This window comes from Harpia harpyja, chromosome 23 (assembly GCF_026419915.1).
Source record: "Harpia harpyja isolate bHarHar1 chromosome 23, bHarHar1 primary haplotype, whole genome shotgun sequence".
Taxonomy (NCBI): Eukaryota; Metazoa; Chordata; class Aves; order Accipitriformes; family Accipitridae; genus Harpia; species Harpia harpyja.
In genome coordinates, this window is record NC_068962.1 from 15,945,481 (window position 1) to 15,972,594 (window position 27,114).

General features: G+C 38.3%; 1 protein-coding gene across 5 annotated transcripts; it reads right to left on the reverse strand.

Moving 5' to 3' along the window:
- Window positions 1-215: 215 nt before the first annotated feature.
- Window positions 216-26,648, reverse strand: CPSF6 (cleavage and polyadenylation specific factor 6). 5 transcript variants are annotated; one of them, XM_052774244.1, is made up of 11 exons: window positions 26,513-26,648; window positions 17,854-18,063; window positions 15,832-15,935; window positions 14,916-15,061; window positions 14,003-14,176; window positions 12,388-12,892; window positions 11,063-11,155; window positions 9,951-10,066; window positions 9,464-9,617; window positions 8,272-8,463; window positions 216-631 (listed from the first exon to the last, which is right to left on the reverse strand). In XM_052774244.1, the coding sequence occupies exons 1-10, from the start codon at window positions 26,570-26,572 to the stop codon at window positions 8,277-8,279; spliced, it is 1,749 nt and encodes a 582-aa protein (XP_052630204.1). In that variant the 5' UTR covers window positions 26,573-26,648; the 3' UTR covers window positions 216-631; window positions 8,272-8,276. The 5 variants fall into 5 exon arrangements, with proteins under 5 accessions (XP_052630204.1, XP_052630202.1, XP_052630203.1 ...); XM_052774242.1 differs by having other exon boundaries at window positions 8,272-8,466; XM_052774243.1 differs by having other exon boundaries at window positions 216-8,134; window positions 8,272-8,466.
- Between the last annotated feature and the right edge of the window lie 466 nt (window positions 26,649-27,114).

The following is a 27,114-nucleotide window of genomic DNA, read 5'->3' on the forward strand; positions in this document are numbered from 1 at the left end:
CACCTATTTTCATATCAAAATTGAATGTGTGAAAGCGACATTAGTATGTTTAACTCACTGAATGCAAGATTAGGTTGAGGCATATGCAAGACTATTGCGATGTTTTTAAAGACAGCATCAATGTTTTCATTGTAACATTATCTTTAAATATTGCTGAACACAAGACTTTCCCTGAGGTGTAAACATCAAATAACTTGAACAGCTTTACACATCAGCCCCATTAAACAGTTTATTACAACACTACATCTACTGTAATCAGTGGTGCTGTGTACAGACATTATCATATGAACAGTTTAACATGAACAAACTACTATAAAAACAAGCATTTACTTGACTTTTTCCAATTGCTTGCACATTATAACTGCCAAATGTATATAACCAGTAATAAAGTTGCAAAAGCTATAAGGTTTAAATCACACAGGTTTCCCTCAAATAAAACAGTTAAGCAACATAAAAAAGTAAAAGAGCTACTGGTTACCATGTATGCAGATTTGCTTTATTCAGATCTATTCCTGTTCATTTTATCCATGAATCCTTACAGGCTCAGTTCAATCACATGAAGCAAACTGCTGGACAAGCATCTTTCCTTGAAGAACGTATCTTGTCTTGCACGCTGTTCCTCTTCCTTCAGCTGTAATGTGTCAAAATTTGTGATGTAGATTTTGCTAGTCCCCATAATACACAGAAAATTGTTGGCTTATCTATACATACACAAGTCGTGCATCTACTTCACTGTAATGTAAACTAACACAAAATACCCAGAAGCAGCAGCTACTTGTTTGTGCACGAAACTGTTTTCTAATACAATAGTTAAAAATTAGGGTTGTTGTACAACAAAGTTGAAAGAATATAAAATTCACAGTTGAAGTATTGAATGATAAAGGAAGAAATAGCTACTGTTCCTGTGACTGATGGAAACATTTATATAGAACATTTCCTAAAGTATGCATTCTGCAAGAGTGAACGAACAAGCACGTAAGGTAATTTTGCCACAACTAGGTTTTTACATTTTTACCTGCCCGCTTACAGAAGTTTTAAGCTGGTTTGACATTTAAGTAATGCACTGATTATATAATGAAGTGGATGGCTCACAGCTCAGTAACATTTAAAAGTGCACAGAATCTCATACCAGTACTTCAAAATTTTCAGACTAGTGGCAAGCAGAATGGGCTTCACATCTAAAAATACACACTTGCAGTTTAATCACAAGAACCCACTTTTCAAATAATACAATATAGATTTGCAGGTTTCCTCGCCTACTTGCCCTAGAAAAAACCCCAAGCCCCTACTTCCTACTCTCATCTATTTTGGCAAATTAAGGAACCACACCATTCAGAGTTAATTACTGTAAGAGTTCACAAAATACTTGGGATGGTATAATTCCATACACTGGATTTCAGTTGAATTCCATTACAAAACAGTTAGCTATCTTCATTTCATTAATAATTCACAATTTCAACATTCAATAATTTCAAAATAGTTTAAATCAAATTGTTCAAAAACCCAACACATTAAATTGTTCATTTGAAAAACAAGACATTTAGAGGAGCAATTTCATGAACGTGCACCAGTACACAGCTGTCAAATATTCTTCAACTATAATACTTTCAAAGCAGTTGGGAAAACAAAGCACTCAATTTTTGCATAAGCAGTTGACACACTTCTTCCTTTCCTCAAAGTGACTGTTAATAACAACTTTAAAAAAAATGTATAACCAAGTAGGCTCTATACACTACAGTATGCACATAAACTAACTCAAATCCAAAGCAGTGATCAGAATTTCTTTTCTTATTCGCAGACTTTGTTCCCAAATCATGAATGTATCATCCAGTAACTACTTTTGGGGAAGTTCCTTCCCCAGAGACCAAAATTTCCATAGCTGTTATGTACATTTAAAATTAATTAGTAGCAAAGTGACAAAGTGCTGCCTCCACAAGAAGATGTGTTCAGAGTTGCGAGCTAAGTTAGCACAGACAGACAGGGGAGAATCTCAGTTTTTTAAGTGGAGAAAGGAAGTATATGACAGCTGTGAGACTGCATGTCAGAATTTGCTGCTCTCATCATACAATTGCTGTGGCAAGAATAATGGATCTTTATCACTTCTATGGCGACAGTTAACAGATCCAAAGCAACATATATATGATTTATAATACTAGCATAAGAAAGCTTCAGTTCCTGGGAATAATTTGCTAGATTTGTAAGGGTACTTATGGAACTACAGGAACTTTAAAGAATGCATGATAAACTGGACTTAGGATTAATACTTTTCATTATAGGGCTCTTAACATGGTCAGCACCACACTGAACCTTCATTTTAAAAAACATGACCAACTAAAATCCAAAGTGGTGTACATTTTGGTTCCAAGTATTCTGCCACTGTTCTTGGCAAAACCGGAAGCCTTTGTGGTTCCAAAAGGAAGAAATAAATCTGTATGGATTATACCTTCATGCTCAGCCCTTTTCAGTATTCTACAAGCAAGTAGAATATTGAAGTAAGAAACATTTAAAAAAAAAAAAAAAAAGATTAAATCTCTAGTCAATACTTCTTGGCAATGCTGTTTTCCATCTGCCTCAAGCTCGTATAAGCTATCTGTCCCAAGCATGTGTTAGGTTTGTAGAATTTAACACCATACAGCAATCGGTTTCTCAGCATTTCTACTAATAAACCCCAAATTTCAGACTTATCTGTTAATAGTTATTTTGTGGTTTAAAAGCTAGGGTTTTATGCCAGAACATTTCAAAAATGAAATCCCAGAACTTAAGTGATCACACATTTTTGTATTTATGCAAGATGCAACTTGAGCACTTTTTTTTCCACAGACTCTTACAACAAAACCCAATAGATTTCTTATATATAAAGCATCTTGCAGTAGCAACTGATTTTTCCCCTTTAATTCCAATTATCCAAATAAGCATATAAAAGCTTTAAACAGCTTTTAGAAGTGTGAAAATTCTACCGTAGTTTAAAGCTGTATGTGCATACACCCGTCAAGTTTTGTTATCGTAGTGTAACTTCTGATATTTTCAGGGATTGAATTTCAATCTCCCAACATGTTCACATTTCAGTAAAATGCATGATACACACTTGTCATTATATCCTAATAGCTCCTAAGAATTACTTCATGTAATTCTCCTTTATTTTATTTTATTCTATACATAAAGAAAAAAATACACAAAGCAAAAATCCCACAGAAAGTATTAGCTTGAAAGCCAAGATTTGTTTTAACTTAACCTACATTCCAGAACATCACAAATCTCCAAATACTGTGATGCTTTAGCTATAATACAGTGAGAAAGAAGGAATTTCAAGCTTGACCCTATATTTGTCTTTCTGCATGTAAGCTGAGATACATATGCAACTCTGTTCATCATACATGTACAAACAGATTATTTTACCACCACTAGCACCTTCTTCCATTTGTTGCATATTCCCCCCCCCCCCCCCATTATTAGTGTACTTACCTGGCATCTTTGTTCAATCTTAGTGTATAATTTAATATCAACACTAGAACAATTTCCTGATTTTATAAATAATTTTACATGGGAAAAAGAAGAATGGTCCCAAACTAGTTTCATTCATTGTATGTCTTTCTCCTACTATCCCTGCCTGTGTATTCACCAAAAATAACTGATGAACAGAGGAGTGTGTTCGGAAAACTCAATCTTTAGTTTACAAATTAAAAAGATGTGAATTATTGGCAAGTCTTTCACATTAATATATGAGGAAGACATAAAAAGGTAGATCAGGCTGCCACAGGAAAACATAAAAATGAAGATCTCTCATTTCTCTCTCTCTTTTTCTTTTTTGTAAAAAGAAATCTTAGTTCTCAAACCACAATGAGCAAAAGGAAAAAACAGAATTTTTTCATTCTTTGGAGAACACTGCATCAAACCAACATTTTCACTTGCAAGTAACTTCTTTATGTTTCAAATACTATAAAGCTTTAAAGTTTCTTGGGGAACTTTCACAAGCTCAAATTTGTCAAAACTACTGATTTCACAAACAAAAGAAAAAAGCACAGGATGTGGGGAACACGAAAATACAAGCGTGTCTAAAGACACCTCAGAGGACAACAAAATTACAGCAACATGTTCATGGAAAAAAATTAATAGAAGTTATGCAGTTATGCATTTGAAAATAAACAATGGCATAAGATTTTCAGTTTGTTTTTCAAACCATCTTACCACCCTCAAGAAAATGAGAAATCACTAAACATTAAGAAACAAGCTATATGTTTCTATAAAGCACCAGAGTAGCCATAAAATACTTTAAGCAGCACATAAAACAGTGGCACTGCTTGCCTCTTTCACTCTATGGTGGATTTCAAATACTGAATCAGATGCAGAAATCATTATTTCTCTGATGAATGCTAGATGCAGTAGAATAGTGCCAGCCCCACATATGTGCTTCCTCAAAAATACACATTTTAAAAAAGAGAGATTAGGTAGATAATGTTCATAATAGCTTAATACTAAGAAGATCTGAAATAATCCTAGACAGGTACATATACCCAGGTCTTGAACAATGCTACCACATGATTCACTTAAAATTCCAGTATTACCTAGAAGCTTATTATTAAAGTAACTTACAAAAATAGACATTTTTCCTATTAATTAACAAGGTTTCTTAAAAGGCTAATTTCATACTTCACTTGATGTTTAAGTGGTTGCTAACACACTGTTACAGGACAGTTCCTACTTATACAAGCAAAATATAATGAATCTTACTTTAACTATCAGTACCATTTCCCCTCCTACTGACACCAAAAAAATTTCAACCATGTTAGTTCTTAGATAGATCACTCCAAAGCTGAAACTATTTCAGAGAGAGCTGAGAGCAGGTTTTGAAGAAGCATGTGAGCCTCCAACTTCAAATTATTTTGCTTACAGTGGTTTGAGAGCAGAAAAATCAGAGAAAAAACATGAAATATGGAGTACAAAGTCTACATACATATCAACTGTTACAATGCTGTGGTTTTGTCTTTGCAATTCAGTCCAAATCCAGTTTAAATAGGAAATAATCAATCAACCCAATAACAAAAACATAAAATGAAAAATTTAACATTCAGCAGTTATAGAAATTCAGACAGATTAAGATTGGGACAACGTATCAGCTAGAAATACATCATTGAGTATCAGTTAAACTAAAAAAATAAAATTCTGTCTAAAAAAAGTCAGGACTCATGCTGATGAATTTACATTACTATTCTGTTTGTACACTAATTTTGTTTTTAATCCTTCTAAACGTCATTCTGTTGGATTCTTAGTTTTCTTGACTAATACAGGTTAGACATTTGTCTTAAATCCATTGTTCTCTTTTATATCTATAGGCTTTCTACAAGCAAAGGCAAGATGTTTCAAGGAAACATTCAGTTTATAGTAATTCTGTAGAATGGATTATCGATGTACATAAAACCTTACTCAAGTGAAGGCACAAAAAATCTTGCAAGAATTTAATTTTACATCATGAAGTGTACAAACAGAAGTGTAAATACCTGCTAAGGTACATCTAAACTTTATTTAATAGAGTTTTATTATTATAAACACATTTAGTAAGTTATCTCTATAAATGTAATACAGTACAAACTGAATATCACTGTATACAAAAATGTTCACAATGGACCTTTAAAATCCTTCTAAACTAGATGTGTAACACTTTAAAAAAAAAAAATGCCAGTACAGTATCACAGTTATGACTATAGGTACACAATAAGGAGAAGTATAGGTGCCATTCATAGGGTGCAGGCACAGAGGCAACTTCATGTTATCTGGCAAAACACAGTAATATGGGGAGTAACTCTTTTCAGCACTGCTGATATTTATTAAATGACTGAGACTGTTAAATCCGTTTATGAATATTAACCAATGTAAAGAACGAAACAAAAAAATGTATGGCAACATACATCTTAGTGAAAATGAAACATACAAACCAGGAGATAACTCTATTTCCTTTATATATGTGTGTGTGTATAAATATATAAAACCAAAACTACAATAAAGCTCTTCTTCATTAAGACAGTAACAAGACAAAATGTTTACAACTTAACTTTAAAAAAATACCAAATGCTTTCATTTACATGCAGAATACTAAATTTGCCCTTTAAATCAAGTTCTTGGGACCTATTTTCTTCTTTGCACAAGGGAACCTTACCTACGCAACCCTTCTGAAAGAAAAGAGAAGTCCCAGCACACAACAAAGTTGAAGGATGTTGCATATATAAATCCCACCCGAACAAGACTGAAACCACAGTCTCATTTTAAAACTGCTTTGGAAATTATAAAATGCAACCTAATGCTATTTGGTATGTTTTCTTGGGGTGACAGGGTAGGGAATCTGTACTTGGCACAGACACTCCGTATCTACATGCACAACACTAAATACACAAAAATTAAAGCTAGATTAATAAAGTATGCCAAGGGTAAAAAAAAAAAAAAAATCTTAAATTCCAGGTTATTAACAATTTTTAGTATGGCTCGCTCATCTCCACCAGAAGGAAAACACTCTGGAAATGCATCCATCACTCAGCTCAATGATTACCTCCTATTAGTAACAGCTATTTGCAAATATCACAAATACTCATTTATGACAAAAAGTAAAAATCCAGTTCAACAAAAGAAACTACATTCACTTTTGTTAAATCTGGATTTTTATGCTCTGATATTTTACAGTTAAGAACCACAGTTGCTATTTTTATGCAATTCCAGAAATATTTCTACCAATCCATTTTTTATGGCAAAAAGTGGCATTAACAGATATATACTGCCAACTTCATTTCAGCTGCCACATCTCACCTTCCTATTTAAGCCTTTGACTCCCCTTCTCTAGGTCAGTTACTGCTTCGTGTATCCCCTGTTAGTATGTGAACCCAAGACAACAACCCACTTAATACTCAATAGACTACAGCATTTAGTATCAGTTTGTTCTCTCCCAAAGGAGTCGGTGACACAAAAACCCGACTGAAAAACTGACATTTAACTAATACAAAATCATATTTTCACTTAGGACTATACTACATTTTATATGATTTCTAAAAGCTTTTGCTCCATTTAGCTTCTCTAAATGAACTTCCATGAATAAATACCACATGCAAATCCAGAAACTAAACCTGAGGGTAAATGTAAGAAATGGAAGTTGGGCAGCCAGGCAAGTCTGCAAGCTTCAATTTTAATGTAGATGTAGTGGGAAGTTCTTCTAAAAAGGGAAAAGACCACTGCAGACAAAAGAATAGGTAGGGGTTTTTCCAATTGTCAAATGTAAGGAATCATGGGTAGCTTGAATTCCCAATCCTCAAAATGGTACATTATATAATGTGATGAACATTTCTATGTATTTTAAAGCTCTCAGCAGCACACTGAAAAAAGCATTATTTAGCATGCTACTCTGTAGCTATCTAGACATTTGATGCATGCAAGACTGCGGATATACGCGATAAAAGAACACATTAGTTTGTGAACAACCAGAAAAGAAACAATCCTTGTGTCACACATTTGTTTACTAGTCTTCATAAAATGACTTTACTGTCAAAGAGGGGAGGGAATGAAAAATCAGGGTGGTAGGGAACAACTGATCATAAATCTTATTGAAGATAACACCTGAATTTAGCTATAAGGCAGAAGATACTGACAGGTCACGTCATAAAATAAAGAGCAAAGTCTGGCTATATTTCCTGAATTTGAGTAAAACTCACTGGGGAAAAAAAAAAAAACCAAAAACCCAAACCAAAACCCAAAAAACCCCACCGCCATACTTGTGCAAGGACAGCAACTGTATATACACGTGTTCCCTAAATTGAAATAATCCACACATGACATATGAAGGGCTAAATGCTGCAGTCCTTACACAAAGAGATTTTAAAACACAAAATTAATATTTTAAATAAAAAATTAAATATTTTAAATAAGAAATACAACCATAAATTTCATATAATCTTCTAAGATTACAGAGAGCAGACTTACCAGTCTGGCTTACTGCTTTTTTAAGAATTGGTTCAATCACATTTCATAAAAACCGCAAACATTAATACCACCTAAAATTAAAAAGGCAGCATGCAAACTGCAGAAGATAGTCACACAAATACTCCCTCCCTCCCAAGACCAGTTACCTGTTGTTACTTACCTACGTCCATGTCAGATGCTGCAAGAAGAAAGTGATTCAGTACATACTGCAGGACCACTTAAATGCAGACATTAATGGTGTAAATAATCCCAAACCTAGAGTAGTTACTTTTAGTAAGTCAGTAACAGTAAAGTTCAAGAACACGAAACACTCACCTTCTTTAACGATGACGATATTCTCTCTCTCTGTCTCGTTCTCTATCGCGATCTCTGTCACGATCACGATGCCTCTCTCTTTCACGGCTTCTTTCCCGGTAATAGTCATCGTGACGATCTCTACTACGTGATTTGTGGCGCCTACTTTTTTCTCGTGACCTACTGTGGTCCCTCTCTCTGGATCGCTCACGTCTTCTAAAAGAAATTACTTCATTAAATTTTTCTTCAAAATACAAGCCATCCCCATGCCAAGTTTAATCAAAAAGGGGTATGAGAGAACTATCTGTTCACTGTGATGCAGATGTGTTTTTGTATATAACATGAAAGATAGCTGGTATAAAAGGTGGTGGCTAAGAACTCAGTTACAGATAGTAAGGTGCATCCACTTTCTAATCTATCAAGTCAGAAAGTGCATGCTCAGAATGGAGGATGAGATGGCTGAAATCAGCCAGGGGAATGCACCATACCTCAAACTATCACTACAACATGGCTGCTAATCTGCGTACTGAAAGCATGTGCCAAAACCAGCTGTCTGTGCTTTTAATATTCAAGGCCAACTACACTACTGCCACAATATCCAAATGAACTAGAGGCTCAGTGTTTGCCCTAACACTGAAAGGGGCATTATTTAAGCTTTGAAAGAAATACCAATCTCTTACTTGTACTAGGTAGAAGAGTCCATGAATTTCAAATCTACCTACTCTCAATTTTTAGATTGTATGACAAACGACAACAGGCAAAATCATTCTGCCCAAGTTTTTTTCCGCAACTTGAGCGTACTTCTACTGTGACAAGTGTGGAGAAGATTACTTTTAAGCAAAATGAAAACTGGCATCAAATATCCTCAGTCTTAATTTTCAATAGCGAATTCTAATAAAAATTATGCACTGGACATCTTAATTGATAAAGGATAATTCTATTCTGAAGTTTACACATTGCAAGAGTACCGTGTAGGAAAGGATACTAACGAAAACTAAGAGTTCAATTTAAGCTAGTCAGATCAGTTTTGAAAAGAGGGTTAATTAAAAGGCAGCTAAGTTCTGGAAACCCCTGTTTGGTTCTTTCACAGGTTTCTTGTGCAACTCAGCAAATCACTATGCTTCTTACATAACTTAGTTTCTTCTCCGAGAACTAGTCCTGTGCTACACCTTCCCTTTTGTAAGTAAGGGCAGATGGAAGAGGAAAGTTTTACCTGGATCCAGAACCATAAGACTTGGACTCAATTCCATGAAGGCAGTCCTGAAGAGAGCTAATAAGTACTTTACAGCGATCATCCGCAGATACTTTGGACTGTTTAATTAAGGAAATGGCAGTTACCAAGGTCTCTATAGCACTTCCATAGTCCCCTGAAAATGATACAAGATCATGATCAGAAAACTATACAAATTAAATCAAAGATTTTTATCTGTGATAGTATTACCATTTCGAGTATCTTCTCTTCAACAGCCATCCAGATCATTTACTGTAGAACCAAATATTAAAATACTGTCCAGATCAGTACTCAGAAGGCATTCTCAGAAACTAACTGGAGCACAGTACAAAATCAGTCATATGTTGTACCTAAATTCAGCCTCCTATTAGGAATATGTGGCTTCAGGGCTGCCAGTTTCCTAATAGAAAAGCTATAAACTCTTTTCAGTTGGGTAGAATAGCAAACACATTAATCAAGTTTTACTAACCAGCACTGGCATCCGATACAGCTCTCGAAATGGCACTGCTTGAGATCGCCCTATTTCTATTCATGATTTCTTCAAATTCTGCTTCACTTAGAGGTGTCCTTGCAGCATCCATTTCTCTGCAAGCAATAAAACTAGTATTTAAAAGGTTAAGAAAAACTCCAGCAGCTATCATTGCAGTTTTAACAATCCAAGTTTGCAACTTTAAGCAGTGACAAACAGAAAAGAAAGCAGGATCTGGGTTTGGTTTTGGTTTTTGTTAAGGACCATGTTACAGTATAAAATCCTGAAAGCTAGAAAATAAAAAAAAAAAAAAGAAAAAAGGTAAAAAACAATTAAGACATTGCTGTATAAATAGACTTATATTCTTGTTCATCCCATCTATTTTGAAGATTCAGCAGCACTTCAATACTGTGCTTTACTAATGTTTATAATTTTCATAAAATCCTTGAAGGTATGTAAGTAGATATTATCCCAATTGAATGAATGTGGAAATACATGTACATAGGCAATGCGACTTTGAGCAAAATTAGAGATTATTTTTAAAACAATACTGGAATTAGAACTATATGATCCTGTTTCCCAGATCTTAACTAAGACCAGAATGCTGTAACTTATGAAAAGCAAATATAGTCTATCATCTTTAAAACACTCAATTTTCTGAATGATACTTCAACATTTTACAGCTAATTTTGTTTTTTTTTTATTTCTGGTCAAGTTCAATGTGCTCCAATTTGATCTCCAGACTGGTCACAGTAAGGAGGAAGCAATAAAGCAGAATCCTCATACTCATTACACTTCTTTACTTTAATTATTAGCTACCTATATAGGGTTTCCAAAGTAACAGAAGTTAACCTATACAAAAATTTTTCCAAAAGTTTTGCAGTGTCCTATTAGCCAGTCTCTGTATCATATAGAAAATTTGGAGAAATACGTTAGAGACAAATGTTGAGACTGTTGAACTGGCCCACTGCTTGATATTTCTAGAACAGTGTTAGTTCTTCTGGTAGAAAGAAAATGCAGAATAATAAGCAATGCTATCCTCTTAATTGCAAGAAGTGGAACAAGATCCTATAGCCAGTTTAGCATAAGAGGAAATGTCTAAAAATTCATACCTCCCTGAGTTTTGAGTATTATTTTTCGTGTGCCTCCCATAGAATGGAATATGTAATTTTTCTCTTATGGACATGTTATTTCCAGTGAAACGCCTATGATATATAATTAATGACAATTTAAATAGTTATGGATGATAGTTTTAACATTATTAATGAAAATACTGGACAGTAAGTTATACCGTCCTATTCCCACTCCTTCCCTCCCCAGACATTCTATTAACTGCAGACAACCTTGATTTTGTCCATCAAAAAACAACCAACACCTTATCGTTTTATTATATTTCAGGCAATTAAGCCAAATACTTGAATTTCTATAGTTTCTGTAGGAACACAGAATGTACAGATGCGTGGGGTTTTTTAAAATTTGTGGTAAAAGAAGAATGAAACCAAAGTGTCTTCGCAGAAAACATTTTAAGCAAGAGAAGCATCTCTCATGCTAGCAGTAAAATCACAACTGAAAAATCCGAAGGTAACTATGTAAAAAATGTATTTCTTACAATTTATCCCAAAATATTCTGTGACAAATACAAATATGGTGAAAATCAAGGAACAGGAGCAAGACAGAGATGTTTGAAAGCACAGATGAAAAAGATGTTTCAAACAAGATGTGAAAAACTTGACAAGTCAAGTCAGAGAGACTCAAAAACTCTGTCCCAGATAGGATTAACCATAGGAAAAGCCACTGCTACAAACATAGCAAGATTGCACCAAATGAGCCACAGCATCTTGACAGAAAAGGAAGATGAAAGTCTTGCAGTAAAATCACACCTGGTTTTTGAGACAAAGGCTAACTTTGAATTGAATCTGGAAGAAAAAAGGGACTAGCAGAGCTACTGAAAGATGAAAATGGTATGAGCTTGGCATGGCACTGTACTCAACATACGCACATATTCAAAAAGGAGAGCTCCAGAGCATTCTAAAAAGACAGCTTGCAAAGCACAATGATGAAGGTACAAGTCAGAATTTCAAGTTAAGGCAGAAGCGCAACCAGAAGCTGCTGCATAGGAAGCGATATATAAGTTTGCACGTAGAACACATGGAATAAAGACACTGCCAAATACAAACAGTGAAGACAAACAATTCAGAGCTGAAAAGGGAAAGTGAGATTACTAGTATTGCATTTCAGGCTTTTCTTACTGCTACAAACTTGCTTCTGAGAGGTATGTCACCGAGAGAAGTGAAAAGGGGCAAATTAGATGACTGCTGGGATCCCTTCAGGCCCTATTTTGCATCATTTTTAACATTTCCATTAAAAAGGAAAACCAAATGCTTCCTACAAGCGGAGTAAAATCTGCTACCAAGCACATCACACCAAAAGTACTCACCTTCCAGGTGGCCCATAGTCACCTCTGTCATATGGTGGAGGTCGGCCATATGGATCCGTCGGAGGTGGGCCACGGCTGTCTGAAGTAGGTATGCCACTATTGGCAGGTGGGGGGAAGAAAGCTGGATTCACATGTGGTGCAGGTGGTGGAGCACCTGGAGGTGGCCCAGGGAGATGTGGAGGAGGTGCAAGAGTCAGGGGCGGCCCAAGAGGGCCAGGCGGACGAGGGGGAAATGGACCGGGAGGTGGAGGTGGACCCTGCTGAGGTGGTGGTGGACCTGGTGGTGGCCCATATCCTGGTACTGGTGGTGGAGGACCTGGAGGAAGTGGCCCAAGTGGAGGCTGACCAAAAGGCTGTCCTGGAAACAGAACTGGTGGTGGTGGACGGTCACCACGATTAGGAGGTCCAGCTAATGGAGGTGGGAGGACCTGACCAGGAGGTGGAGGGCCTGGTGGGCCTGGTGGGCCAGGAGGACCTAAAGGTGGACGTGGGGGAGTTTGTCCAGCTAAAATAAAAATAAAAAAATTTAAAAGTTAATAAATAGAAAGAAAGAAAGCTTAGCGAAATAATTAAAAATCTTGCCTTTTTTTTTTATTCTTAAAAACAACAAAAAACCAAGATCAGCCCTCACTGAACAATTTGCAACTTACACAAGACATGCATGGTCCCACTTTGGGACCAATAGCTTCGAAATTTTTTAACAGTTGCTTGACTATCAATATTTAAAGACAACAACATTAACTTGAAAACTGGCAACCCACCCCCGCCAATCACTTAATCACCTGCTATTGTTACCAAAACCCCCAAAACCTTACAAAACCTAGAAAACACTGCATCCTACTTACACCTGCAGCTAGTCTTTCATATGGGGCATAAGATACAATATATATTAAAAATATAGGAAAAGCTATATTGGAGAAGGTAAGGTAAATGCTGTACCCAAACCTACTTTCAGGTCCTCATTAGTAATTTTTCAATTTGACCACGTCCCTTTGACTGTTAGTAGACAATCTACTACTCAATGACATTCATTAAAACTACTTAAGCTGAAACGAGAACTTCACTGCAATGCAAGCCTGATTGTTAAACAGATCTCTCCCTTATCAGAAACCTGACTAAACGTTAATACCTCCTCTTCAAATTTGTGGTATCCTAAGCACCAACTAACTGACTTCTCAGTAGGCATGAATCAAAGCTGAATTTCTGATGATGTGCAAACCCGTAATGCAGTAAGGAACAGAGTTACTTTATGCTTTGCAACACAGGCATTCTCATCACATATAGCAAATCAGAAAATCTGAATCACACTGCACTAAAGACAAGTCTACTTGCTAACATGATCTATCTTAGTTTTTTCATACTTTAAAAATATGTACATCAACGCATTATAAACAATGTCTCTAAAAAATGTTATTACATTGCTATGAAATTTAGGAAGTACAACTCCCTGTTTGAATATCAACAAAGACATATTGTCAAATCCTATAATCCAGCGGTGAACACTGATTATAGCACATTACTGAATTGCCTTGATCTTTATAATTCCCCAAATAAGTATGCTGCATTAATACAAGAAAACACAAATGAAACAAACTCCATATATGAATTATTTTACCTGGGAAAGGTGGTGGTGGCCCTCCTGGCCCTGCTGGTCCAGGGAATCTGTCTCCACCTGGAATGGCACCTGGAAAACGACCTCGCCCTCTATTACTAGGTGGAAATGCTGCTCGTGAGCTTCCTCCTGGGGGACCAGCTTTACCTTCCCCAGACATCTGGCCAGACTGTGTGGCTGCAATGGAAAAACAAAAGTGTAATTACATAAATCAAAATAGGTTAAAGCTTTTCAACTCAATCTAAAGTTTTATGCAGCACTAAAGCATGACCTTATGAGCACCAACGTGTTTCTCAGTACCCAAACCCAAAGCTATTCCAGGAGGAAAAAGTGCTTTGCTAAAATATGACAGTGTTCCAATATCCCCATACTAATGGAATAGCATCTGGGGAGACTGTCAGTCGTTCTAATGCAGCCCAAGGCCACAAAGGAACACATTTACACATGAGGACTGGGAAGCAGAAGACAATGTGCTGGAGGAAAGCACAACACAGAACCCTCTTCGCCCTTTTATCAGAAGCACGACTTATCCAGACATCAGAATTCAGTCCAATTTGTCTACAAATGTTAAATTTCTAAATGCTGTTGTGTTGGTTTTTTTTTTAAATGAAATCCACAAGAAAATGAGAAAGCTTCTCCAACCATAAGACAAGAGTTTCACAAAGCTGCAACCTTCTTTCAGCGAGTGCTCTCTCTTGCCAAAACAACAGATCCTCAGTACATTAAGTGATTTTTTTAATTTTTACTTTTAAGAGGACCATCTTCAAACAAAACTGCAACTTCATTCACCTTACTGGAAGTACTTTATAGCTATTTTAAACCGCGTAGAGATTATCAGATGCCGAGAGAAAAAGTTGCAGTACTACTTTTGGAATAAACTTCTATTTTTCCAAGACAGTACATGAGAAAGGCTTACTTTTCCTTGACTGCATTTCAAACTGACTCAGGAATTGTTTATTACATGGAGTCACAACAGGATTTTGCCCATGCAATTCTCTTTTAGGCAATAAATCCATCAACTTTTTGGAGGATGCTTCTGATCCCACACCCACAAGGGCAAACCTGAAAGAAAGAAAGAAAGAAAGAAAGAAGAAAAAAAAGTTACACCACAGTTTTTCCACTTCCTGGATATCCTGATGCCTCATGAAAAAGGTTACACACAGTAAGCAAAAGAATACTTGAAAACTAAATACAGAAACTGTCTCACAGGTCTCAGTCCAGTTTTCAGAACAGATACAGTAACTCATTCTAGGACATATAAAAACCACCACAAGTGCGAGTACAAGATGCGTCAAAATATATCACAACAAAGGCAGCTTTTTGGTAGCGTATCAATACACTATATATTAATTCATATGATCAAGTTATTAAGCATTCAGTGTGTTCTCATTATTACTAAGGAGAGAGAAAGGCACATTCATACAAGGAAGATTAGGTTGCCAGTGAAAAATGGGCTCAAGTGCTCACTTTCAACAGTTAATGGAAAATAAAGCACGTAAAGAAAGATATAATAATGGAGGTTAGGGGAACACTATTTACACTATGAGGAACAACAAATATCACCACCACACGAACTGAAATCTAGGAGTAGAATCTTAATGAAGAGTGCCAACAAGATTTAACTCACAAAATAGTGAGACACGCAATACCGTCATAAAAAATTATGCCTGAAATTTAAGTCATTAGTATGAAATTATACACCCAGTCATTGTTAAATAAACAAACATTATCAGTTCACATACTGACAGTTATGAAAATTGAGAACTCTTCCCCCTTTTCCACCCTCCCAAACATCAGTCCATTTACAGAAAAAACAAATGACAAGTTCTTACCCTTTAGACTGGCCATTAGCACGATTTTCAAAAAATTTTATCTCCAAAATATCATTTACCCCCAGTGAATGAACTGCTTCAGTTAAGTCTTCATCTGTTGTCCACTGAAAAAAATTTTTAATATTAAGCTATGAAAGCCTATCTAAAACACCATGAAAAGGTCAACTAAGTTTTCCATGCCTTCTTTTTTTGTGTGTGTGAAATTGGTCAAGAGGAATACTTTATTCAGGCTGTCAATATTTTCTGACATTTGGGGAGCAGTCATTTATATTTTACAATTCTCAGAAAATTAGTTTTAAAAATATACACACTTCCCCATATGCTACATTGCATCAACTCCTCCACACAGTATACCAGCTACAGTATGCAAAAAAACATTTGTATTTGAGTAACTTTTGTTTTCTGAGAGTGCAAGGCTTCAACTGAACTATTTCAGTAACTTAGTTTTTCCACACCCAATCCATTTTTTCTCCCACTGATTCTATTATTTCTACAAAAAAGTCCATTTAAAATGCTGTATTAACCAGGTGCTTTGTGAGAGCCTTGAGTAATCAGAGTTTAGCGAACTACATATTATTTGCACAAAAATAGCAGGATTTACAGACAAAAGAAGGGAAACTAGTACAGAAACTATGGTTAGAAACAACTGCTTCCACTTAACCAAACCTACATGCTGTAACTTCCTATTAATTACTATGTACCATTTAACAATTTCACTCATATCTGAAGATACACAAATACACCAATAATTATGGTTTTCTTCTTAGTTCTGTAACTCCATCACCTCTTTACATTTCATATGGGAAGTGCAAAGCAGGCTTTCAAGATTCTGAACTACTTATCTGATCTCTCTCAAATCAAGATTTCTTTTAAAAATTCAACAAATTACTTTCCTGAGAGCTAAACACAAAGAAAACAAGCACAATAGCAATGCTAAAGTAAATAAATGCACTTTTTGTGGATAACTTCATTTGTGAAGCCTAATAATAGGTAATAGGTACAAACTGCTGCACATTGGGCCACTTGCTTTAGAAATTGTGACATTTGACTTGGATGAGTTCAGCTAATTCATGTGCGTTTTACTAATTCCATTCGTATATATTAGAATGGTAAAACTGTTAAAAGTCAACTGCTCCTTTACTTTCCTGTTTAGCTCCTGAAATTAGGATACTGTAATAAGCAATGAAAAAACACCTAAACACCCATAAAGCATTCTTTTCTAAGTTTAGCACTAGGAAGAAATTAATCAGATGGGAAAAAGCTTTGAATGAGAACTTTTCATGCGTGGACTTGCAATAATTTGATTTCAGGTAAACAGATATAAACTCCAGTTAGTTCAGCTACTGACCAGCTCTTGCACTTTGTTTGCCTAACTGCAATTGATTTTTAAACGCTTTAATGCTAACAAAAGTAATTGTCTTAAGGGCAACTGCAGTTCATTGAGTTATCCCAAACCTGTTACTCCTAGGACGGCAGAAATAAGCCTCAAGGCAAATACCTGAAAACAGTTTTGTTGGAAGAGTCACTGCCCTGGAAAAAGGGAAGTGGAAAAAGGCGCAAAGTAATTTCAAGAAAATCCCTGAGAACCTTCCAGTTCCTTTTTAAACTAAAAACTTCAGCAAGGGTTTACTGAAAAATAGGTTCATTCAGTAGTCTTAAGTATCTCCAGACATACAGTATTTGATAATTTAAGCTTGTTCTCCTCTTTCATTCAGCTCTCTGAAAACCTTAAGAAGGTGGTAGCACAAATACCCCTTCATAACAGTTAAAACACAAGAGGAAACTTTAAAGTTCATATTTACTGAAGATTTCCTCGATCTTTTAGACATCAAGATGGCTCCAGACAGGCTTACTAAATTTCAGGTAAAAGGAAAAAAAAAAAAAACCCAACAAAAACCCACTTGCTTTGCTGTACTCTTAATACTTCATTTAAAAGAATTTTTAAGCCAAAAATATTTACAAAGAACCATGTTCATAATTTTAAAACTCCTGGCTACACCTAAATAGTAATAGGATACTTACCCAAGTAAGATTTCCAATGTACAAGGCAATTCTTTTTCCAGTATATGTATAGACAACATTTGGTGCAGCTCCTTTACCTACATCATCCCCAACAGATGGTGGGAGAGAATCCATGTAATCACGATCTTCTGGGGCATCTCCATTATTCGCAGATGGAGAAATTACGTCATCATATAAATCAATCTGATCATGTCCACCATATTCAGCTTCCTAAAATACAAAAGACACCTTGATTATATTTAACATTAAACACTCTTAAAACTTACTTGAAACAAAATGCTGTGATAGCTGCCACATTCCACAGGCATGGGAAGTCTGATCCAACATCGACACAACACTCCGCTAAAAAGCTAAGCCCCAGTTTCATCCACATTAAAGTATATAAAATTCTTATGACTTCTATTATATTCTAAACTGAACAGAAAAAAAAAAAATCCACAAAAAGTACCTCTGGCCACTGTTTTGCAATACTTTTGCCCTTGTAATATAAACAGAAATCCAAAAGTCCCACAAGCCCTACTCCCAGAATTAGAGACATGAGCAACGTGCAAAATGAGAGGCTAACATGCTTTCTCAAGCAAATCTTTTTTCCATCAAAACATTTGGTAGAGTAAACAGACCAAGCTTCAAGAACCCTACTGACAAACTCCGCATTCTACCTTTCAGATTTCTACTGCATTCCTAACTTGATTTTTATCTCCTCATTCACAGAGGGGCCAGACAGGGACAGAATTCTATTTTGTTTCATTAAACTTAATAAACCCAAGGGTTTATATTTATTAAACATTTATTTATTCATGGGCTACAGAGGGACTATTCTACAGCATGAGTCTGCCTCTGGAACATTTTGGTTCAGAAAAGCAGTGTGGGGTTTTGGAGTGAATCACTCCCTTCTCCCTTGGGTTGGTACAGGTTACAGCACAGCTCTAGCCAAGTGAACTAGATTCGTTTCAGAGGGAATGGAAGCGAGTTTCTTTCCAGAAGCTCTGCTTCATGTGCTCAACAACTGCATCCTACCTACTAAATGGGAACAGAGAGGTCAAGATCAATCCGTGGTCCTTCAGATAGCTTTGAATCAGAAGTGTGGTAGGAATATTTGGTCCAAAAAGCCAGACTAAATTTCATCTGAAGTAGACCACGCAAAAAGCGTGTGGGGTAGACGGAGGCCTAAGCACTGACTGCCTCAATCTGCTGATGTGCTACTACCAAGCCATATTACTTTTTATTATAGAGACAGCTGTGCCGTCATCACCAAAGACAGACAATTAAGAGAAGGGTAAAACATGTTGACTGTAAATGATAATAATCTCCTTCACAAAAACATGCAAAAACTTTTTTTAAAATACAACGTAACCTTAATCAGTGGGATTGCTTAACTCCAAATATGAATGAAGCTGGGTGTTGTATATTTGCATTAAGGAACTATTTTTGAAACAAAGACTTCTTTTGATACTTGCCATTTTTCATCTTATATACTGTCGCTCACCATATTCAATGGTGATCAACTCCACAATGGGACACTGCTATCCTTTTTTACTATCCTACCAATCACTTACGATCGAACAGCCCAATCTGTGTGAGGGAGAGGCACCATCTAAATGTCTACTGACAGGAAGGCAATAACTTCTCAGTGAACAACAGTGGTCTGACAAAGCTTAGGAGACCCTAGCAGTGTTTAATGTTAACCTTTCAGCTTTTATACTGACTTTCATAGCTTGCTTTGCCACATGCAAAAGTTGGACTTCAAAAGCCTGCAGAGGATTCCTGGACTTCACCCTGATCCAGAAGAGAAACCACCTCACCAGGTTTGATATCGGAGATATTTCAGCATCCACTATCTTGTGAATCTCTATCTAGAAGCCCACACAAACATCCTAGATAGAATAGTTCAAGGTACCGGATATAGTGACTAGAGAGAATCAAGTTGGATTCCACAGAAAAGAGGCTGCAAAGCTAGCAATCTTGATTGAAAACCCAATATATCCACAACCATCATCAGATGCTCAGCTGTCTTGAAAATACGAAAACATTCATTATGAACTGGTATTCATACAGTGAGGGTATCGCTAAAACAGAAAAAATAAATAAAACAAAACAGGTAAGCTCAGTTTTGGCATTGTCAATCAAGTAGATTTGATCTTCAGTAAACTGCACTGTCCCAATACACCCTAAACTTCAACAGAAAATTTATCTTAAGATAAGTTTATCATCATTACATTAAGTAAGCGTTTCATATTTTCACCTAGTCTGTCCAGTTCTCTGTCTCAGTTTGATTCCTCCTATCATCACAGCTAATGAAAGTAGGTTCAAAGAACAACCTGGGACAGGCCTAAACATGACATCTTCCAGCAAGATTAAGGATGATGTCACAAGGCAATTAAGGAAATCCTCTGCTAAACATGCAGTAATTCTAGTCATCTGTGTGTATGGATAATGACTTCAGGGAAGTAGAATTTAGTCTTGGTAGACAGATCCAAACGGGCAGCCACCAGTCTTACAGCAGATGTACACTAACCTATCCCTCCGAGAAAGCTAAAGTCAGCATTGCCAAAATACCAGAGTAGGCAGCAGTCCACAGCTCTGCTGCACTTCCCTAGTGGCAAGAAACTCCTCTGAAACAGATCAAGTTTCCATCACATAGGTTTTCAGGTCACCATCAAAGGAGAAGGAGAGAAATAGCAGGGCAGCACAGTCTGCATGTAATTTGGGGGGGGGGGGGGGGGGGGGCAAAGCACCCAAGAGCATCAGTGCCTTAATTTAAATCAATAAAAACACAACAGAAACCCTGATGTTGTTCACTATAATCTCTCTTACATCGTGCTGGTTTTGCATCAGCATAGAATTCAGTTACCAGTCTGTCAACAAGGTGTGTGGTTAGATTATTAAGAATGATCTGAGTCAGCAACTGCAAGCGTAGATGGAAGAGAGGTGTCTCAATGGCTGTTGCAGAAGATCCCACAACCCTTCCTCCTTCATACGTGTACCATGGAAACTTACCTAAACACACCCTTCTTTCCCAGATGCAGAAGAGTAAGAAAAAGAATACAGGAAGCATTACTTCTCTAGTCTTAGCTATTTCAACAAATGCTCTGCCCGTACCAGGAATTGTTTTGTACCTCTTCCAACTTCCTTAGTTAAAAGAAGACCATCAAGCACGAAGAAAAATTATTTCTACTCAATTATAGTCATTCACAATCTTACAGATAAACATGCTAAGAAACAAAGTCAGCATCATTATTCTGGCCCCCTCTATAACCAACTCAGAGTAGCAATACATTTCCAAAGCCCATGTTTTAACTTGACCACAGTCTGAAATACCAGACCATTTGCTCTGGAAAATCAGGACTGAGATTCCACATTCTGTGCTATTAAGTGGGACTGGGTGAATAAAAAGGGTACTGAAAAGATAATGCTCTCAAATATTCATGCCAGACTAGCTGTTACACTTCCAGTTCCTCAGCCCTTCCTCAGTATTTTGTATTTTAATTACCATTCACAGTGTTTTGCAACATTCAAATATGAAAGCCATAAACACATGGAACATCACGGTCGTATCCAGAAAGGACAAATTAAAAGTGTCATTTCTTCTTGGAACTTAGCAGCCATACTCCTCTGAGTTGCTGAGAAGAACTGGTCACTCCCATTACAAATGCTGTTTTGGAAATGTTTGGGTTTTTGTTGGTTTGGTTTGTTTTTTTTTAAATAAAATTTCTTTAAACTGTATATACATCTCTGAGACTTGCTTTTTCTGCTCAACTCTGTTCAATTTAAGAGTTAAACACTAAATTACACCTCCAAAAAGACATTAAAAAAATTGATTTAAATAAAATTTCATGAAAAAAATTTCTATTGTTTCTCAAAAAAACATTCAATTACGAAAAAGCAAATTATCCAGCTTCTCCCTTATTTTTTTAATTCAAGTTACAGTGTATGGGGTCAAAAACTCTAAATACACATTAGCATGCTCACTTTTTAAAGTTTGTAGATCCTGAAGAATAACAAGTTAAAGAGATAAGCAAAAATCTTTCTGGTTTCGATTAGCTGCCCGAACACACACAGGAACCTTAACAAATCAGCAGGCCTTTGATGTTTCTAAAATAGCACACTGCCTGTGGCAGAACCATCCACCATGGTGGACAAGTTTGTTAGACCATAAAATTCATGTTTACTCTACAGGCCCAAACACTCTCAGCTCTACAACTGGCACACCACTAAAATTTAAGCAATCTGATCGCTTGTCAAATAGAGTAACTAAAAATTCACAAGTAGTCAAAAGTATAAATTAAATGTAGGTGATATTGCTGCTTGCATTAGAACAAAGCTAAGAGGCGCCAGATGAGACGGTTTCAAGTTTTCTTTGTAGTTTGATATTTGCAAATATACAAAGGTTATCTCTTCCCCAGGCCCCCTTCAGCAGATCAACAGAACTGATGAAATAGTACGTGCAATACCTTATTGCATATAATTTTATAATAAATGCGGGTCTGCCAGCTTATGTTTTTTTATGAACAGGACAGCTCTGTCCTGAGTAGAAATTTATTATACCACAATATGTCCATCCCCTCCCATAATGAGACAACTGTCCTCCTGATATAAAGGCTGTTTTTAATAACCTGGTTTATGGGGCCATTAAATGCTAGCTTTTATTATTTATTACACAAAAAAATAATTTTTTCTCTGTGGTACAGATAAGAAGTCAAGAGAGTAACTAACACGTTCCTAAGAATCCGTAGCCACAGAGGTTTCCAGATAATTAGCCTCTTAGCTGCTTACTCCATCTAAATCACTTTTATTATCCAGTTACAAAATACAAAATCAAAACTCTTTCATTTCTAATTTGTTAGCATTTAAATATCAAACTAGAACACTACGGGCATGTTTAGACATATCTACAATGCAACTATGCAAGTATACTCATTAGAGTATAAACAAAGCAAGCACTTTTTCCACAGCATTAGAATCCTTAAATTGTTTTGTATCCTCTGCTTGGTCAGAAGGACTTTTATATGTATACATACATATAATATGTATAATAAAAACAGGTTTTTACTGTTTAATTATGTGCATGTGTCTGTGTGAAAAAACAAACTTGGGAAATGCAAAGCTGATCAGAGCATCAGAGAATTTGACAACGCACGGTCACATCTTCGTGACTGCAGGAAAGTAACTGGGTTTGCTGGCCAAAGTTGCAGGCAACCTTGAGTCAGATCCAAGCTGGCCTCATGCACTGGCTCCTCCTTATCTCAGTATCATGCACTGATACTCTAGGCTTTTTTGTACAAAACCATACCCTGATATTTGCTAAAGCGCCCCTAATCTTACTGCGGTCTTCTGCCATCAAGAGAATGCCAGCCTCAGCCATTTATATGCAGATAATGCAGTTCTCATATGAAGCACAGATCTGTTTCTTGAAGAGCAAGATGAGTAACATGTAGGGAGATGGTCAAAGTAAAATATGCCATGCAGTACCTATTTCTTACAGGTTACAAGCAATGTGTGCAGGAAGTACTACGTTTATGAGACTCTCATCTCAAAATGAGACTTTAAATAAACATGAAAGACCACTGGATGGGGAAGCCAGCTTAGAAGAACAAAATGGAAAATGACTCAACCAAGTTCTGAAAATAAAAAAGGGGGGGAGCAAAAAAAAAGCGCGCAAGAAAGGTGGAAAAAAGCGCAAAAAAAAGGGAAAGCATGATTTTAAAAAAAATAAATACAGCTGGTCGGAGTCAAACTGAGTAAAGCTGTAAGCCCAAGGACAAAGAATACAATTATGATGAACAGTAAGTTCATGAAAGAGTAAGAGGCAACACTGACAGACATAGTTTTGATGAGCTCCAGATGGAATCGGAAAGATGCATTTTCACTAAAAAGATCAAACTTCAAGTCAAGTTAGTCAGCTCATTGCAACCAACACTAAATACAACCCAAGACAGTTCTCAGTTGTCATCCATCTTGGCCAGCTTGTAAACCCATGGCTCTGTGGTCTTTATTTCACCCTTATAACCTGTGGTTCATTAAGCGCTAATCAAGCAGAACATTCCACCCTCCCTTCTCCTGGAAAAAGGCATTAAAAAAAAAAAAAAAATCCCCGAAGAGCCTCAAGGATGAGTGCCTTGAGGCCCAGAACAAGATAAAACAACCCAAGGCAGCTCATCCAGCCACAAGTCCTAAATGGCCCTAAAAGTCTTAATTTACTACAGATGCAAACAAAAGTTTTGTCCCAGCTTGGGTATAAATACAGTTATACTGTACCCAGAACAACTAAGCTACACAGTGTATTTTTCAGTCCCTGCTACCGGCAAAACTAGAGGAAAGGGTTCCTGTAGTCCAACGTGAACAAATATTGGTAAGTCAAATTAACGTAGCACAACACAATCAAAAAACAACAGCTTATTGCTTTACACATAAAGCAATTTCTCCCTACAAGTATGGCATTCCGTAAAATGTCCGCTACATAAACAAACAAGTAATGCAAATCACTTTCTCCCCACAGCATTTTCTTTACTGTCATCTTCAGCCATCCACAGACATGCAGAACTATGTCCCGTCTTACCAATTTAAGCTGTCTGCTTCAAATCAGAAACAGTAATTCATGAATAGAAGCTTATAGAGGACCCATCACAATGATGTCAGAAGTAGTAAGTAATAGTGCAGGCAGTAACAACTAGCCTTCTTTCGTACTTGACAGAAGGAAACGGGAAAGTGCAGAGGTGTCACTCTCAGTAAAACTTTGTATTTTAAAGTAATATAGTTCAACCGAGCAGGTCCTGAGACAACATGAAAGTCACAAAAATGAAACTTGGAAAAGAACAAACAGCAAAATTTTGGGGCGAAAGAAAGACCAACCACAAAACAAAGCCAAGCTGAGGGAAAAGGGGCACCGGCCTCTTCTCACTTTTCTGCCCTATATCTTGCAAGGATCACAAACTGATGAAGCAGACTACAGAAACGCAGCCCCAGCAGGAGAGCAACTGGGGTGAATACAGCAAAAAGAGCAAAAGGCTCTCCTGACCACTGGAATAAGCCAAACCAAATTACCACAAGACTCTTTTCATCTGTACCATCACCCTTCCTTGCACCATGGCTATAGGGAGCATCAATATTAATCACAACCTGAGTAGACTAGGACCCTGTGAGTGCAACAGAGCATTCCTGTCACTTTTGTTCTGGCAGTATTTGTCTGCACTACACTTACAGCACAGAACTATTCTACTGTGAGGGCTTCTGCACACGTGAATTTACACAAACACTACCAGATTCAAATTAGTTTTTTTCTGAAAAACTTGATTTGTTATCAGTGTTTTACCTGGAACTGATTAAACCAAAACAAAGTTATTAAAGAAACTGAAGAGATGTACTTTTATGCTAAATGGTATTTGTCCTAGGGTTCATCCCCATTTAAATTCATATAATGGGTCTTCAGCTGTAAGGGACAAATCTTCATGTGTAGGCAAACTAAGAGCAAATCAGTCCTCTCCATCATCTGCTCGCTGGTATGGCATTTTTTTATAGTATACCTTTAGGAGATTACTAGTCTTCTGAATTACTTTATCAATAAATATCTAAAGAATTAAAGTTTCCTGAGGTAGTTATAAGCTGCTTTCCAAATTAACTGTGACTTCCATAACTTGTTACCTACTTCCCAGTTCTCTGTAAGGCAGGCAGGCATACAACTGTAAGCCCAGTAAAGGTGTGAAAGTGCAGTTGTTCTCCGTTATTTATGTTCTAGGGCAGGAACAATGCAATCTGGGGCAACACAACCTGGAGAAGTGCAAGAGCCACAAACAGGACAGATGGCACACAAAACTGGTAGGAACATCAGGTTTTGGTAGGAAAGTAGGCACACTGCTTTTTGGGAAAGATGAGGGGTAAGAAAACAACTAGAAAAGCGGTCGGCTTGCAATCCAGGAAAGTTGTGTTTATTTCATCCACACTTCCTCCCTAAAATAGAGCTCCTCCTCTAAAGAAGAGCTGTGCGACTTTCGTAACGACTAGGGAGAGAACAGCGAACCAAAAAAACCCCAAAACCCACCCAACATAAAAAAGGGAGATAGTTTCTCCAGCGCTGCAGAATAAATCTGCACTAGTCCTGCCTCCCCCGCAAAGAGCGGACGAGAAACTGTTACCGCTCGGCGCCTTTTTTTTTTTTTTTTTTTTTTTATTCATCTCCGAACAATGGCAGCGGTTCCCCTCAGCCGCCGGGAAGGAGCTGCTCTCCCCACCGCATCCGGGAGGGTCCCGTCCTCTACGGCCTCCGCCGGCGCGGGGCGGGAGGAGGATCTGGAGCCGCTCCTGCCTTCAGAAGGGAGGGAAGGGAGGGAGAAAGGGAAGGCGCTCGCTCCCGGCGCACCGCGGCCTCTCCCGCGCCCTGCCCGCCAGCAGCCTCCCCTCAGAGACCGCGGCCGGCGCTGCCCGCCAACACCCGCCGGACCGGCCGGGCCTGAGGCGCGGCCTGTCGTCCCCCCCCGCCCCGATCCGCGCCCTCGGCGGCGGCGGGAAAAGCCCGGCGGCGGTAGCCGGCCGAACAATGGCGGCGGCGGCGGCAACGGCGGCGCGGCCCGGCCCGGCCGCCTCGCTGAGGGGCCTGCAGGCGGCGCGGCGGCGGCGAAGGCGGGCGAGGGAAAGGAGGGGAGGGGCCGGGCCGGCCCGCGCGTACCTGGTTGAATTCCTCGCCCACGTCGGCGTAGATGTCGATGTGGTCCACGCCGTCCGCCATGATCCCGCCCGGCCGCGCCCGGACCGGAGCCGCCGCCGCCGCCGCCGCCACCGGGAGGGAGGGGGGCGGGAAGGAGGGAGGGAAGGAGGGAGGGGGCGGGGCGCGAGGCGTCACTTCCGCACGAGAAGGGGCGGGGGAAGGGGGCTTCCGGCAACTGCAGAAGTGGCGGCTGCCCGGGGAGGGCGGGGAGGGAGGCGGAGCTGGAGAAGCCCCACCCACCCCCGGCGCCAGGTCCGCCCCGCCCCGCCTAGCCAGTCCCCGCCCCCGCGTGGGCCCCTTCCCGCCACTGGGTCTGCTCGCGCGTCCGCCCTCATGGGAGCGGCCATGTTGAGGCGGCGGGCCGGCGGCGCCTCAGCCTGTGAGGGGAGCGCGGGGGCCGGGGCCGGCGGAGCTGGGCCCTCGCCCCTCGCCCCTCGCCGTGCGGGGTGTCCTGCAGGGCGGGGGGGGGCTTCTTGGTCTCGGGGGATGGGGCTGAGGCAGGCTCTGCTGGGTGCTTACTCGTGTTTCCTTCCGCGCTCAGCCTCGCTCCCCGGTGGAGCGCT

What these genes read in the sequence shown, in the direction of transcription:
- CPSF6 (XM_052774242.1), bottom strand. Translation starts at nt 26,572, where the DNA reads ATGGCGGACGGCGTGGACCACATCGACATCTACGCCGACGTGGGCGAG. An exon ending in TGGGCGAGGAATTCAACCAG is followed by an intron (nt 18,064 to 26,512) that starts GTACGCGCGGGC and finishes TTTGTATTTTAG; the next exon opens with GAAGCTGAATATGGTGGACA. An exon ending in GCTAATGGCCAGTCTAAAGG is followed by an intron (nt 15,062 to 15,831) that starts GTAAGAACTTGT and finishes TCTTTCTTTCAG; the next exon opens with GTTTGCCCTTGTGGGTGTGG.